General features: G+C 51.7%; 2 protein-coding genes across 2 annotated transcripts in view; both read left to right on the top strand.

Annotated features, from left to right (window-relative positions):
- LOC111592358 (lysophosphatidylcholine acyltransferase) overlaps positions 1-1,430 on the top strand; it is a 5,588-nt gene extending 4,158 nt beyond the window's left edge. Inside the window, exons 3-8 of the mRNA XM_030224295.1 lie at positions 1-117; positions 183-320; positions 378-654; positions 722-823; positions 896-1,037; positions 1,104-1,430. The exon at positions 1-117 is cut by the window's left edge and continues 369 nt beyond it. Coding sequence (XP_030080155.1) covers positions 1-117; positions 183-320; positions 378-654; positions 722-823; positions 896-1,037; positions 1,104-1,210 — 883 coding nt within the window. The 3' untranslated portion in view covers positions 1,211-1,430. The remainder of the gene's footprint in view (positions 118-182; positions 321-377; positions 655-721; positions 824-895; positions 1,038-1,103) is intronic.
- A 1,483-nt stretch (positions 1,431-2,913) lies between these two features.
- Positions 2,914-16,379, top strand: LOC111592348 (cubilin homolog). Its single transcript, XM_023304483.2, has 11 exons — positions 2,914-3,114; positions 3,172-3,471; positions 4,101-4,284; positions 4,355-5,140; positions 5,608-6,366; positions 6,432-8,924; positions 8,980-9,142; positions 9,402-10,493; positions 10,558-15,158; positions 15,348-16,026; positions 16,085-16,379. Exons 1-11 carry the CDS (start codon positions 3,017-3,019, stop codon positions 16,330-16,332), a joined length of 11,403 nt encoding a protein of 3,800 aa, XP_023160251.2. The 5' UTR covers positions 2,914-3,016; the 3' UTR covers positions 16,333-16,379.
- The last annotated feature ends 483 nt before the right edge of the window (positions 16,380-16,862 follow it).

Here is a 16,862-nt window from a genome sequence, read left to right on the forward strand (position 1 = left end):
AGCATTAATCAAATTTAAGTCTGGCGCCTTTTATCCGGGCGTGCCCGTGCAACCAGTGCTGCTCCGGTATCCCAACAAGTTTGACACCTTTACCTGGACCTGGGACGGGCCCGGCGTGTAAGTGTATTCAACAGTCGAATATTTATTTGTACACGATCCTCAAGCATTTACTTTGCAAACAGATTGCGTCTGCTGTGGCTGACCATGACCCAGTTTTATAATCGTTGCGAAATAGAATACCTGCCCGTTTACACGCCGTCTCCCGCTGAAATGGCCGATCCCAATCTCTATGCAAACAATGTACGCCAAGTAATGGCCAAGTAAGTTATATTCTAGATCGAGAGAAAACAGATCTTTTCATATCTTTGTATCTTTAGCGCATTGGAGGTGCCCACGTCCGATTACTCGTTTGAGGATGTCATCGTTATGAGTCGGGCACGTGAAATGAAAATTCCCTTCCCTGGTGACATTGTGGAGATCGAACATACGCTCGATTTTCTTGACCTCTTGGACTCAAAGCGCGACATGGAACTGTGTGACAAGTATCTAACGCTGGCCAACGCAGAAAAACTGGACATAATCACATTTGCCGAGCTGCTCCAAGTGGATCTCAAGAATCCCAATTTGCATAAGCTCTTTGCCCTGCTGGATCATGTAGGTGTATTTGTGATATATATATATATTCGCTGACTAATAGTCTATCTATCTGTTATATATGTAGCGTAACAAGGGCACAGTGAGTCTGAAAAGCTTCTTGGTCTGTTCGCTGTTTTGCAAATTGAAAAACTCTGAAATTATAACGTTTCTGCGAGCGCTAATCAAGGTAGGAGTAGAATGAAATGGATGATTCAATGGGTATCGCTTATCTTATATGCTACCTTAATTTCCTTTACAGCTCTATAGTGAGTCAAGTGAGCAGATCAGCAGGGAGAACTTCATGCGCTTAATGCGGCATGGCGGCAGCAAAATGAATGAGAAAAAGACGCAGGCGCTTTTCTATGCCCTGGACACAGCAAATTTGGGATATGTATCTTTCGGTGAGTATTGGACTCCAGCTAGTTGCATAATATGTAAAAATTACAAAAATGTTTGTCATTTTGCAGACAAGTTTGCCCAGTACACGGAGAAACAGCCCAGCTACAAGTTTCTCTATCACAAGTCAGAGCATATAAGGAGGACGAAGAGCAAGGCCACGCCTACAACCAACTGAACAATCCAAAAGAATGCATTTGGAGGCTGCAATAAAACTTATAAGCTGGTTCTATAGATATTCAGAGATATGCCATAGGCAAGCGGCAACTGGCAACATGCAACACGACACAGAGCAAGAGGGAAATATAGTGGAGAGACAGATAGAGAGAGAAAGAGAGAGAAGAGAGATAGAGCGAACTCAAATAAGTGTAGCATAATGCAAAGCAAAGTCAACCTAAGCAAAAAGTTCAATTGTAATCTATATATATATATATATATATATATATATATATATATATATATGTATGTATGTAATAGTTAATTTATTTATTGTGTACGTGTTTGTTGTCTACTGTAATTAGATTTGTATAGCTTGAGAAGATGAAAGTAGTAGAGGCAGGTGCAAAGAGAGTTTGGCCAAATTGCAAAAGTGCAAACAAAGCAAATATATATATGTGAACTGTGGACCTGGCCGAAACTTCAACCAATTACCTTTATGTGTACTTTTATTCTTAACGCAAGTCATTTCATTATTGTGATTCTAATTATATATTTTGCGAATTATACACTGTATATGTATGCATGCAGACTTCTCACTCATATTCCATAGACAGTTTTTTTGTTTATCTCTTTAGAACTTAACTTTTTAAAGTTAAAAATGAAATGCCAAACTCCAAAACACACAACACGAAATATGAAATATAAATACTGTCCACTTTGAAGACCAAAAAATATGCGATCAATAATTAACTTATCTTAACTTTAGTTTTACTTTCTCAGTTCCGATCTTTAGTTCCTCGCTACCATATATACATATATATTCATTAGTATATTTCTTGTGCATTTGTAAACTTACACACACACCGAATAGACTTCTGGGCACGTTCTCAAAATCCGAATTAAACTAGGGTCTAGCTGTACTTAAACGAACATTTCAACTATTGAAAATAACAAACAAAAAAAAACAACAGTTGTAATAGACACACACACACACACACATAGTGATGAGTCTGCTCTGCTATTTTTTAGAAATTGATTTTGTAAAATAATCAAATAACAATATTATCGACATACATCGTCGCTTCTATGCTCTTTCCAATGTTGCTTATCTTCTAACTTTAGTGACCAAATACTCATGAAAAATGATATATTTTCGCCTTTTAAGATACGAAATCACAAATAAATGAATGAAAATTGTTGTACTTTAATGAATATTATGTTGGAAAGTGGAGAAGCTTCTGCATAAGCATGAACTCTTAACAAACGGAACTTAATTACTTAAGTCTTAAGTTAACATAGTTTTTCGGGAAAGAGCATAGCGATAGAAGTTAGCATTATTAGCAAGGCGAAACGTATACAATATAATCCAATCCAATATATATATAGTGTGTATATCCATGAACCAACTATGTGCATAGTTGAATATGTGTCTACCTGTATGTATGTCTATGTCTGTGCCACTCCACCAGATATTATTAGCTTCCAAGTGGAGTGAACAGTAGAGATTTGCTCTGAAATAAATTGTACCTTTTAAGCGAAACAAGCCCAGACTAAGGGTGTTTAGTCTAGTCGTATTACTTGCTTCTCTGCCAGGCTATCGGAATCTGGCGAGCGGTGGGCGTATACCGTGCAGCATGTGGCATCGCGGAAACGCCCCGCAGCTGACGTCGCGGGCAGCGTGCGACGACAGCGACACAGTTCAATCGCAAGCCGAGCCAAGTGAACGCGTGCAGCAGGATCCGAAATTATTACAATTTTTATAAATAATTCCATCGTTTTTTTTAACTGGATTCAATTGCTATTTGTGTGCTTCGAACTATGAATTATGCTTAGCCGCATAGGACGCAGCCAGTTGCAGCAGCGGCTGCTGTTGCCGCTACTAATCCTCTTGGTGGTTGGCTCCGTGGAAAGCTTTGTCAATTCGTAAGTAGCGCCAGCTACGCGGTCCAATTCGAGCTTCAATTTGGCGTCCATTTGCAGGCCCAAGATCATCAGCAAGGACGGCAATCTGATATTCGAGTCTGGGGCCAATCGCAACATCAGCTTTCGACTGAGCGGCAGCTCCCGGCTGGTCATTAATGAGGAATACGATGTGCTGGACCTGCTGATGCCCATCAGTGGCAGCAAGAAGCGACCCACAGGCGGCGATGCCAAGGACGAGTGGAATGGCGTCGATGACATTGTCGATTTGCGCGATCTTGCCGATCAGCTAACTGAATTCAGATCCCAAGCCCTCGGTCCCAATGGACTCAACAGCAGATTACGTCAGCTGCAAAATAGGTAAGCTCAATGGGACGTATGTGGACTGTATGTGGGAAGTATGTGGAACTTACAAGGCATGTTGTCGGGATGTACGTCCGAGTAGTATATAGCGCCTATGCGATGTACGGGAGAAGGAATGTTACCAGAATCTGGTATATCTGATGTATGATGAATGCGGTGATGAAAGTAGAAGGAGTATGTACATCGTATGTGAATACATTGAGCCTAAGCATGTTGTGAGAGATGTGCATGATGTACATGGGATGTACAAATTTATATAAATGTACGACTGATGAATGACGATGAATGATGATGAAATGATAATGTTGATACCTAATATGTACGATAATATGACTGAATGGTTGGGGTCACCGATGCACCTTACTTCACAAGAGACTTGCACAAGATGTACGTAAGGTGTTCGTGGCAGTGTATGTGCGATGTATGAACGGTGCATCTAGATTTTCATGGAATGTATGAGGCATGAAGCTAGATTGAAGACGCCAGGTATGCGCTATGCACTAGCTGTGTAGATAGAAGCCACGCGAGGTGTACATGGCATGTTTCATAGAGTGATGTACGATGTTTGATGTACGACTTACGACTTGTACCATAAAGTGATGATTTGTGCTTACGATCTTGTGCAGGACACGTGCTAGCAATGTGCTGCTGCGTCGTCTGCATTCGCGACTGCGCGTCGTGGAGAACAAGGTGCAGCGGCTGAAGACGAAGGTCGAGCTGGACAGCTGCCACAGCAATCCATGCGCGAATGGCGGGACCTGTTTGAACACCTTTAACGGATACCGTTGCCAGTGCGTTGCCGCCTTTGAGGTAAGTGATGGGCGTATTGAGGGGCGTCTGCTGCATTGCTACTAACTGCGCTACCCTCTCTCGCCCACAGGGCAGCAGGTGCGAGCGGGATGTGAACGAGTGCGCCCTGCTGGAAGGCACCGACCTGGGCTGCCAGAACGGGGGCCAGTGTGTCAATCAGTTCGGCTCGTTCAGCTGCATGTGCGCGCCCGGCTGGCACGGCATGCACTGCAGCCAGCGGAAGACGGACTGTGCAGCTGCCAGCACCTGGGAGCTGTGCGGCCACGGCAGCTGCGTGCCCAGCAGCGATGCGATGGGCTATCGTTGCCTGTGTGAGGCTGGCTGGCGCAGCAACGGACTGACGCCCACTTGCACCGAGGACGTGGATGAGTGCACAGCGGCTGCGCACACGCCCTGCTCCACCAAATGCATCAATTTGCCGGGCAGCTTCACCTGTGCACCGTGCGCGCCCGGCCTAACCGGCAACGGCGTCAGCTGTCGCGACATCAACGAATGCGACACCAACAACGGTGGCTGCAGCCTCAGTCCGCGTGTCGAGTGCATCAACACCTATGGCGCGAGCCACTGCGGCGAATGTCCCGTCGGCTGGACGGGCGACGGACGCACTTGCCAGCGCAACAGCAACAGCAACGGCAACGGGAATGGGAATGAGAATGGGAACGGCAACAGCTCGCCCAATGGCATTGGCTACACCAGCTGCACGCAGCGCAACTCGCTCTGCCACCCGGCGGCCATTTGCTCCGAGATCTCCAACACGATCATCTGCAGCTGTCCCGCCGGCATGGTGGGCAGCGGCTACGGGGAAACCGGCTGCATCCGCGGCACCAACAAAAACTGCAATGATCTGCCCTGTTTGGTAAGCATTGATTGATAAGACTTATATATATATGCATATTTATATAGAATTAGGTCTCTTGGGATCATGGTAGATAGGGAAATCTATACCTTTCACAGCTATGGAGCCAAGCCCTATAGTTGGATCACCTATAGTTGAGCACTGAAAAGTAGACTCCGAAATATCGACATTAAACAGTCGACAGACTTGCAGCTGTGATCATAATCTTCTTAGCTCTGCTTAACTTAGGCGTGTTCTGTCAGTCCGTATAAACAGATGACTAAGAACTAGCTCGATCACTTAACACTTAACACTTTGGACATGGCGAGTTGAGATATATTGATGCCACGTCAATCAAAGTTAGCGAGCTAAGACTGCTTTAGTCGGGGTGTCCGACTCGGAGATATCCGAACCTCGATAGACAAGTGGGATCAGTCCCAATGGGCCAGGTTTGGCAAACGAATAAAGTTGCTTCTTGAACATTGCAGAATGGAGGCGTTTGCATGGATGCTGGCCCCTCGAACTATACGTGCATTTGTCCGCGCGGGTTCCATGGGCCACGCTGCGATCCGTTGCCCGACTCGTGCGCATCGCAGCCCTGCAAGAACAACGGACGCTGCAGTCCGACGCCCTCGATTGGAGGCGGCGGCTTCGTGTGCCAGTGCCAGCCGGGCTATCGGGGTCGGCTATGCGATGTGCGGTTCAGCAGCTGCAATGCGATGCTAACTGGGCTGACTGGACGACTCCGGTATCCGCCGGTGAGCGACAGCTATGAGCACAACTCGCAATGTGCCTGGGTAATCCGAACGAACGAGTCGCTGGTGCTGAACGTGACATTCCAGAGCTTCGACGTGGAGGACTCGACGGAGTGCCGCTTCGATTGGCTGCAGATAAACGATGGCCGCTCGGCAGCGGCCCAGATCATTGGACGCTATTGCGGCAATCACAAGCCACACGGCGGCAACATCATCTCGTCCAGCAATCAGCTCTACTTGTGGTTCCGCTCCGACAATTCGACGGCACGCGCTGGCTTCGATCTCACCTGGGAGTCGATGGAGCCGCAGTGTGGCGGCCTCGTTGAGTTCGAGACCCACGGCACCCTGGCCTCGCCCGGCTCTCCTGGCAATTATCCACGAAACCGCGACTGCCAGTGGCGTCTGGTCGCGCCGAGCAGCAAGCGCATCAAGCTGACATTCTTCAGCCTTCAGCTGGAGGAGCATGACAGTTGTAACTTTGACTTCGTCTCGGTAAGCCTTGAGTGGGAGTAGAGAGTCGAGCAACTCCGTCAATTGCCTTTGCCCATTGCTTTCAGATAAGCGACGCCATCTCTGACCGGGAGCTGTACAAGTATTGCAGCCGAGAGCGGCCGGCGCCGCTGTTGCTGCCCACACACGAGGCCATCATACGCTTCCATTCGGATGAGACAGGCAGCGACTTGGGCTTCCAGCTGCACTATTCAGCCGAAGAACGGCTGCCGGGCTGCGGCGGGGTCTACACCAGCAAGGAGGGTACCATACGCTCTCCAAACTATGCCCTAGGCACGGGCGCCATCTCATGCGAGTACGAGATACGATTGGCATTGGGTGAGTCCATTAGCTTGGACTTCAACAGCTTCGAGCTTGCAGTGGATTCCTGCATTGAGCTGTACGACGTCATGAATACGCCCAATGTCCAGGCGAGCCTTCTGTCCGTGCTCCAAAGCAAGCACTGCGGAAGTGCTAGCTCACTGCCGCCCAGCTTCCATTCGCTCTACAATCGCGTGCGCGTCAAGTTCTACACCAGCAATGCGCCCAGTGCCGTGGTCGACCGCTTCGAGCTGCACTATCACATGGACTGCTCACACACCTACGATGCGGTCAGCGGAAGCATCACCTCGCCTGGCTACCCCAACTCGACCAGCAGCACACGACTCTGCACATATAAGATCTTGACTGAGCCCAACACGGTTATTACGCTGAAGCGCATTGACTTTCAGCTATCGGATAGGACGATGGAAGCCTTGTCCTCGGAGGCGGACTCTGACGAGACTGATGAGGCTGGGGAATGCATTGGCGGCACGTCTCTGATCATCAATGACGGCCTCAACCGCGCCATACTGGGACCCTACTGTGGCCAGAAGGTGCCCGCGGAGGAATATGTTAGTCAGAGCAATATGCTAGTGCTGCATCTTCAGACGCAGCTGGGCAGCACGGGTCGTGGCTTCCGCTTCGACTACCGCGCCGTGCCGGTGGAGAGCAATCAGTGCGGTGGCGTGCACACCAAGGAGGGCCAGAACATACGTTTGCCGGTGGACGAAACGGGCTCGTATAGAAATGATTTGACCTGCTATTGGATCATTATGGCACCGCCGACTAAGGCCATCCTGTTGCACTGGCTCAGTTTCCAGTTGGAAGGCACCTCGGACTGTAGCTACGACTATGTGGAGCTCTACGATGGCCTGGTTGTCGGCGAGGCCAAGCCAGCTAGTGCGTTGGCCCGCTATTGCGATGCCCATGTGCCAGAAGATCTCTTAAGCCACGCTCGCCTTCTGACCGTCAAGTTCGTGTCGGACTTTAGCGATGTGGCCAATGGCTTCGAGCTGTCCTATCGGTTCGTCGAGCGTAACACCTGTGGCGGTCATATACACGCCTCCAACGGCATGCTCAACTCGCCCGAATACCCGCTGAACTACACCAACGGACTCGACTGCATCTGGCAGCTGACATCGCCGGCAGGCAGCCAGATGGAGCTGCAGGTTGACATGTTCGAGCTGGCAGCCACACGCAACTGCAGTGGCGATTGGTTGGAGATCCGCAACGGTCGCAGCAACAGATCCTCCCTGATCGGACGCTTCTGCGGCACGAACATACCGCGACGTATACCCAGCTTTACTCACGATCTCTATCTGCATTTCCATACGGATGATGTGGACGTCGCTCGTGGCTTCCGACTGTCGTGGCGCGTCTTTGCCAATGGCTGCGGCGGTCGTCTGATTGGCAATGGAGGCGTCATCACCTCGCCCAACTATCCCAGCACTTATCCGCACAACGCGCAATGCGAGTGGCAGCTGCGCGTTCACTCCGGCTCCAGCTTGCAGATAGTCATTGAGGACTTGGAGATGGAAGACCTCTACGACTGCAGCTACGATTACTTGCGCATCTACAACGGCGGCAGCAGCAGCCGACTTCTGGACCTAACATATTTCTTGCTGTGCTCCATGCCGGACGAACGCAATCGCGTGCTGCACATCGATGACAATGAGGCAATCATTGTCTTCCACTCAGATATTAATAATGCGGATCGCGGCTTTCGGCTGTCCTACAGCGCCGTCTGCCAGAACATACTGAACACAACCCAGGGCGTCATCGAGAGCATCAACTATGGCGAGGCCTTCTTCGAGGGCGTCGTCAACTGCAGCTGGCAGCTGCGACCGCCTCGCGGCAATCATATTCGTCTGGAGTTTTCACACTTTGATTATCGGGAAATGCGCCTGCCCACCGACGCGGATGGTGGTGTCTACCTGATTGACGGCGCTAGCGTGGTGCCCGTGCTAGGCCTGAACGCGTACAGTTCCAAAGGCGATGTCTTGACAATTGTCCACAATACGAGCAGAATCAACTTCCGCCTGGAGTTCCGCGTCGACGGCTGCCTGCAGGAGCTGCGTGGCGAGACGGGCTCATTCCGTTCGCCCAAGCATCCGCTAGTGTATCCAAACGACCTGGAATGCTATTGGCTGATACACGCACTGCCCGGCCAGGTCATTGAGCTGACTGTCCAGGACATGGACATCGAGGAGAGCGTCAATTGTACCAAGGATGCCCTTGTGGTCAGTCACCTACATCCTCATTTGACCGCATCGATTAGCTTTCCTCCTTTCGCAGATTTCAAATAGCTTCCGTGATGTCAACGTCCATAACAGACACTGCGGCCGGAATGCCAAGCTGATCTATACCAGCGCCGGGCACAAGCTGCACGTGCGCCTCATCACCGACAGCTCACACAACGGACTGGGCTTCGAGGCCAGCTATCGCGTTATAAAAAGCCGTAAGTTGATATCCTAGCTGAGAGCTGGACAGCTGTCTGTCTGCTTGAGTTCACCCACCCACACTCCACATTTAGTCCGGTTGTCCGACAGTTCCTGTGAGGACAAAGCTAGATATATGTTGTTATATTTGTGTGTTAGGATAATCGGGAAGACTTTGAGTGTGCACAGGAGGGGAGGATTGAGGTGTGCCTTAATGGGAGCTAGAAAGCTAGATGAGATATGTCGGACTTTAGCTGATTAATCTGATCACCCTTGCAGCTTGTGGTGGCAAATTGTCGACGAAAAGTGGCATCATTCAGTCGCCGAACTATCCAAAGCCCTACCCGCGCAACAGCGAATGCGAGTGGCTGCTGGAGGTGTCGCCTCATCACACGATCATCTTTGATATAAACATCATGAACTTGGAGTCGGGCTACGAATGCGGCTGGGACTATGTGGCTGCCTACGATATGAGCGGCAGCAGTGGCATTGGCGAGAGTGACACGGACAGCGATACGCTCGATGACAGCGAGGGCCATCAGATATTTAAATTGTGCGGCAGAGGAGGCGAGTCACTGCCAGCGCGAAACGAGTCTGCCACGAACCGGGCCGTTGTGCGCTTTGTCACGGACGATTCCGTGCAGAGCGGAGGCTTTCAGTTGCAGTATCGCGAGTCCTGTGGCCAGAAACTGTCCATCGACGAGACAGACTTTCAGTATTTGGTCCTGTCGCATCAGGTGGCGCGCAACGAGACCTGCGTCTGGGTGCTGCAGGCCGCCGACCCGAGCAAGCACATCATCTTCACGCCCACGCACATCCAGCTGCACAGTGCAGCCTCGGCCCTCTATCCCCAAGAGGGTGACTGCCTGGCCTACGGCGTCCAGGTCTACGAGGGCATCACGCCTACGGGCAGACCACGGCTGCAATTCTGCCGCTCCCATCCCCCGGCGATCATATCGCGTGGCCATGCTTTGACAGTTAGCGTGCCTATGGCGCTGGTCGCCGAGTTCGAGGGCCATTACATGACTCTGGACACGATGTGTGGCAGCACCTACAATGGACTCTCTGGTCGATTCACGTCGCCCTATTACCCCGACAGCTATCCGGTGAACATTGAATGCGAATGGATTCTGGAGGCCAGCGAGGGTAACTCGCTCTCGCTAACCATTGAGTCGCTTGATCTGGAACAGTCCGAGGGCTGCAACAATGATTACCTGGAGTTGCGCGAAGAAACCCCACGCGGCGCTCTTATTGGAGTCTATTGTGGCAACCAGATGCCGCCGACGATACATTCCAAGGGCAGCATTTGGCTCAAGTTCAAGAGCAACGATGACGTGGTCGGCGAGGGCTTCATGGCCAGCTACAACTATGGTAAGTCGTCAGACCCCAACTCCTGCTTCCTGCACTTGACTAACAGCCGTAAAACCTCCTGCAGAGCAACACAATGAGCTGAACGGGACACGGGGCAAGGTGGAATCGCCGCATTACCCGGACAAGTTTGAGAGCAATGAGCCATATAGTTGGCGCATCACTGTCGACACGGGGTACGTGGTCTTGTTGAACTTGGATCATTTGCGTGATGTGGACCAGCAGCATGTTCGCTTCTACAATGGGTACACGGACATCGGCGCCCAGCTGGCGGTGCAGCCATATAAGCCACTCATCTCTAGCACCAATGTGATCTTCGTCAAGGCCACGCGGGGTCCGTTCCAGTTCAGTTGGGAGCGCTTGTCCAAGGAGGCATTGGCCTCGAATCGCACTGCCGAGCTGCAGGCACGCCAATGCGGCCAGCAGTTGGTCGCCCTGAATCGCTCCATCGTCGCCTTCAACTCGCCCGGCTACCCACTGGGCTACGCACAAAACCTGAACTGCACCTGGACCCTAGTGCCAAGCAACCCGGCTACACATGCAGCCGTACAGCTAAACACGGTTGACTTCGAGCAGTTCTCGGATGCCTGCTTCGCCGACTTTTTGGTTGTCTCCAGCAGCAGTGATATGCAGAGCTGGACGCAGCTCACGAAGGTATGCAAACAGCTGAATAATACCGAGAAGCCGGTCTACCATGGCAAGCCGTACCTGCGCCTGCAGTTCGTCACCGATGCCAGCGTCAACAGGACGGGGTTCGCGAGCGTGCTTCGCACCATGTGCGGCTCGGAGCTGACAGCCCAACAGGGTACGGTCAACATAACGGAGCTGATGCTGAACAGCTTGATAAATCCCCTGGAGTGCATTTGGACGATACGGGTGCGCCAGGGCAAGCGCATACGGATCACATTCCTCGAATCGCAGCTGAACTCTCCCAACAGTGTCGTTGAAGTGGATAGCTGTGCCAATTTCTTTCTGGTGCGCAATGGCTATGCGGAGGATTCGCCTTTCCTTGGCCGTGGCAAATACTGTGAGAACAACATTACCGATGTGCTGGAGACCAGCTCGAACCGGGCTTACGTCAAGTTCCAAAAGAAGCTGTTTCCATATTTCCGTGCCGCCTTCCGATACGAAGAGCTGGGCCACGCCTGTTCCGGCCATATCGTGCTCGAGGAGGGACCCGGCAATAATAGCGAACGCCTCATCAGCTCTCCCAACTATCCCAATTTACCGAACCCGCACTCGGAGTGCGTGTGGCGCATCAGTGCGCCGCCCCATCATCGCATCGCTGTGCAGTTCATTGGCAACTTCGATCTGACAGCGAGCAGCCTCAGCCACAGCAGTGCGGAGGAGGATGGCTGCGATCGCGAGTTCGTTCAGCTGAACGATGGCAGCACTGAGCTGATGCCCCAGCTCGGTCGCTTCTGTGGCAATCGCAAGCCGGACATCGTCTACACCTCGGGCAGCGAGCTCCGCATGAAGTTCTACACGAGCGTACTGGAGCCCCATTCGGGCTTCCAGGCGGTCATCAAGCTGGCCGATTGCGGCGGCAGCTACTACAGCGCCAGTGGACTGATCCGTTCGCCCAGCGCGGAGCAGCTGCAGCTGCACCTGCAGACGAACAAGCTTAAGGAGTGCGTCTTCACCATCGAGGTGGAAAAGGGCAGCACAATCGACCTGAAGTTCGAGACGATGCAGCTGCCGCAGGCGATAAATGGCAATTGCACAGAGCACACACATTTGGAGCTGGAGGAGATAGAGCCGTTTGGCGACACCATCAGTGACCGTCTGACGATTTGCGGCAATTCCGAGCGACACTTTCTCGTGGAGACCAACAAAATTGTGATCCACTTGCGCATGCCCAGCGGGCAACTGGGCAGCGACCAGAGCTTCCAGTTGCGCTATAGCGCAATCGGAGCTCGCTGCGGGGAGACCATCCACGCTGTGCAGGGCGTGCTGCAGACACCGAACTACCCTTCGGGTGTCCGCGTGCCAACGCACTGTGTCTGGCGCGTTCAGGTGCCCAAGGGACGGCGCGTCAAGGTGGAAATACTGGACTTTGACAATGGGGGCACCACGAACAACACGCACAGCAGCTTCCGCGGGCGCATCACCTTCTCCAACGACCACAAGATGCAGTCCGTCATTGGACGCTATGCGTACAATCCGCCCGCGGAGGTCCTCTCCACGGACAACACGATGGGCATCGATGCATTCATATTGCCCTTCAGCCAGCATCGCGGATTCAAGTTGCGCTTCAGCGCCTTCGGTCAGAGCGAATGTCGCGCCCGACTCGACTTCACTGTCAGCGGCATGTTGCTCTTCAGCAGGCAAAACGACAGCAGCTTGGTGCACTGCAGCTACGAGCTGCGACCGCCGCAGAATAGCACGCTGTTGCTGCAGGTGCAGCGCTTCAACACGACGTTCGCCTTCATGAGCAACAGTCACATCTGCCGCGTGATGACGCCCCTCAAGCTGATACGTCCAGACGAGTCTGAGCCGCTGCTGCCGATGATGCTCTGTCAGGGCAACCAGGACAGCCAGGACAACCAGGCGAATCTGTCCTCTCGCAGCGTGCGTTTGCCTTTTCCCGTTGTCATGACCGTCACGGGCAACCGACGCAACAACCTGCAGCTGCTCCAGCTGGCCTACAGCCTGCAGCGTTGTGGTGGCATTGTGCCCCTGGAGCTGGGCGACAACATAACCATCACACAGCCCAGCCACCTGGCCGGTGAGCAGACTATCAACTGCGCCTGGGCCGTCGGGCCGGATCAAACGCTCGAGGAGCCGCTTTCCCCGCAGGACGTGCAGCTGGAGGTGTCCGTGAGCGCTAATCTCGGAGGCGACTGCCAGCTGCACTACCTCGTGCTCTACAGCGGTCCCGACCAGAACTCTCCGGTTATGGGTCGCTATTGCAATCAGGTGACGGCCATAAACTTGGTGGTCGAGCGAGGTCTGTTCCTGGAATATCATTTGGAGTCGCCGGCCAACGCCAATCGCAATTCCAGCTTCAATGTGACCGTCAAATACGGCAGCGGCTGCGGTGGCCGTCTGACCTATCCGTATCGCATAATTGACTTCAGCGAGCAGTACAAGAACAACGTGGAGTGCATCTGGGAGATCGAGGCCGAGCCGGGCTTTCACATTGCGCTCTCGTTCCTGGGACGTTTCTACATTGAGGACAGCGCCAAGTGCGCCAAGGACTATTTGCGTGTCCAACAGCGCAACAGCAGCAACTTGTCGCTGGGCAATTGGACGGACCTGACGACCCTCTGTGGGCGCAACCCGCCCAACATAATTGAATCCACGAGTCCAATGATGCGGCTAATCTTTCGCTCGGATGGCGACGTAACGGGCGATGGGTTCAGTGCGCTATTCGAGCGCATCTGCGGCGGCGTTCTGTTAGCCAGCCCCGAGACGCAGGAGATCATCAGTCCGGGCTACCCGAAGGGCTACGCCAAGAATCTCTATTGCAACTATACGATCAGGCCTCGCGACACCAATGCAGTCGGCGTGCTGGTGAGCCTAGTCGACTTCGACTTGGAGCGCTCGCCAATGAGTGCTTGCATGTTCGACAATGTGACGGTGACGACGCGCGACGACAACGACAAGTCTCAGGAGGTTGTGATCTGCGGCCACAAGAATCAATATGCCTATCGCGCCCAGAGCTCCATTAGCTTCGTGTTCCGGTCGGACAGCTCGTTTAGCGGGCGTGGCTTCAAGCTGGAGTATACTACGAATCTGTGCGGCGGCGTCGTCAGGTCATCGCAAATAGTGGAGTCACAGCGGCAGCATCAGGACAATCTGATGCCGCACAACAGCGACTGCTATTGGAATCTGACAGCGCCGGAGGGCCACAAGTTTACTATCAAGTTCGAGCTGCTCGACTTTGAGGACGGCAATCAGCTGTGCAGCTACGATGGCGTCGAGGTCTTCTCCAGCCCCGTGCCGGACGAAAAGCAACGCATGGCATGCTTCTGCGGACGCCTGACCGATAATCTGCCCACGCTGCACATACCCACCAATCGGGCGCTGATCCACAGCTATTCGGATGACCGGGATCCGTCAGTTGGCTTCCGGGCGCTGGTGCGCATTATGCCCAACTGCGATGAGAGCATCTACCTGGGCGAGCACAATGCCAGCTATACGTTCAACAAGTTTGTCGGCTCCTATGCAAACAATCTGGACTGCAGCTTTAAGTTCCGGGCGAACGCCGGCTTTCAGATTAGCGTCGAGTTCCGCAGCTTTCACGTGGAAGAGACGAAGGACTGCTCCGGCGACTTTTTGGAGTTGCGCGATGGCGCCGGACCGTTTGCCGACGAGATCGGCAAGTTCTGTGGCCAAAACTTACCCCCCACGCTAACCGCATCGCGTCACGTGCTCTTCATGCGTTTCGTCACCGACTCTAAAGGCACGGATACCGGCTTCGAGCTGATTGTTACGGCCAGGCCGCTGCAGTGCGGCAGCTCGCTGATTAAACTGGATGGCAAACAGCCCCACGAGCTGCGTTCCCCGGTCAATGATCAGGGCAACTACGACAACAACGTCTTCTGCTTGTGGAAGATCGAGAGCGAAATATCGCTGCATCTCAAATTTATCAGCCTCGACCTGGAGGCGCCCAATGCGACGGGCAGCTGCGACTCGGACTTCATAAGGATCTACAGTACTGAGGTAAGGACTTCAGTTGGGTTGGAGAAGCTATTAGAATCCATACCCAGGTCTCACACTATTTTCTTATGGAAAGGTACCCTTACCTTTATGTATTGTATTTGTTCTGCTGAGGTCCTTGATATATCGACTTCAAAGTGAATTGAAACCGCAGAGGAGAAGAGTTCATTTTGACATTTCTATTTCATGTAGGATGCGCAACTGGTGGAGCAGGGCTATGGCGATGAGGTGGTCTTCAATGGACGAAAGTATTCGCCTCTGTATTACGAATATTCCTTGGAGCATGTGTATTGTGGCAATGCTTTGCCGGATGATTACTACCCCAAGTCGAAGCGGGTGTACGTGAAGTTCCGTACCAATAGTGCCGTTACGAGGTCCGGCTTTCGCATTCTCATTGTGCCGGACGCGACCTGCAAGTATAGCTATGGTGGCTTGCAGGGACGCCTCAAGATCTCGGAAAGTCTTGACTGCGATGCCGAAATCTTGGCACCGGCCAATCACACGCTTAGCCTTTACTATTCTGAGGTGGTCTTTGGCTCGTCCGATTGTGACGTGGAGCACGTCGAGGTCTTCGAGAAGTCCAGCAACAAGTCGCTGCAGCGAGTGTGCTCCTATATGGACCCCGGCAAGAGCCTCTTCACGTCGACCAACGAGCTGCGCCTGCACTTCAAGACGGGCAGCTACTTCAACAGCTTCGACGTGACATACATTGCCACACCTGTCGCCGATGGGCCCGGCTGCGGAGGCAAGCTGTACAACACCGAGGGCATCTTCTCCAATCCTTTCTATCCGCAGAACGTGCGCAACAACTCCGACTGTCTCTGGAGCATTCGTGTGCCCAGCAACACGCGCGTCCTGCTCAACTTTGAATGTAAATAGCCCAATTAGAAAGAGTTCCAGATATATTTCTTACATGTCTCTGCTTGCAGTCTTCAATCTGGGCTCGAAGGCCACTTGCCATACGGACTACCTGCTGATCCAGGAGCAGAACGAGCGCAACGAGCTGCAGGAGATGCGACGCTTCTGTGGCGAAGACAAGCCCCGCATCTACTTGAGCAAGCGCAGCCAGCTGTCCGTCCGTTTCCACAAGTCGGTCAACTACGACGGCATCGGCTGGGTAATCAAATTTTCGGGCGTCTACAGCAACTACGAGATACCTCCATATATGCTTGAGTAGCTGAGCCAATAATTCACCAATGCGAAACAGTTCGATATATTTTTTGTTTTTTAAATTTTATTGAATACATTTTAAATTAGTTATCTATAAAATAATTACTATGTATAATGTATAATATAGAATTTTCATCTTTCTTTTTTTGCTTGTTTTTTTTTTTTTAACTTTTCATCTGCCGTCTTCTTTGAACTAAACAAAAAAATATGAAATTTAAAAATTACTATCAAATAAAACGCACAATTCACGAAAATCTCGTACTTTCTCAACTTTTCAACTTTTTGCTTATAATTGTTGCTGCGCTCTTGCATTTATTTAACTATTAATATACAGTAAGCGAAGAAGAGGAGAAAAGTAATATGCTTTAAGGTTGTTTAAATAAGAAATAATCGTTTAATCGTAATCAAAATAAAAGAGGGCTCCACTACTCGAGTAAATATTATAAATTATTTATTCAGTTTAACAATCAACTGACCACTGATACACAAAGCCTTTGCCTAATAAATACAATGCATACTTAACTCATGCTCGACCTT

The sequence above is a fragment of the Drosophila hydei genome, unplaced genomic scaffold, assembly GCF_003285905.1.
Source record: "Drosophila hydei strain 15085-1641.00,03,60 unplaced genomic scaffold, DhydRS2 tig00000477-arrow-arrow-pilon, whole genome shotgun sequence".
NCBI lineage: Eukaryota > Metazoa > Arthropoda > Insecta > Diptera > Drosophilidae > Drosophila > Drosophila hydei.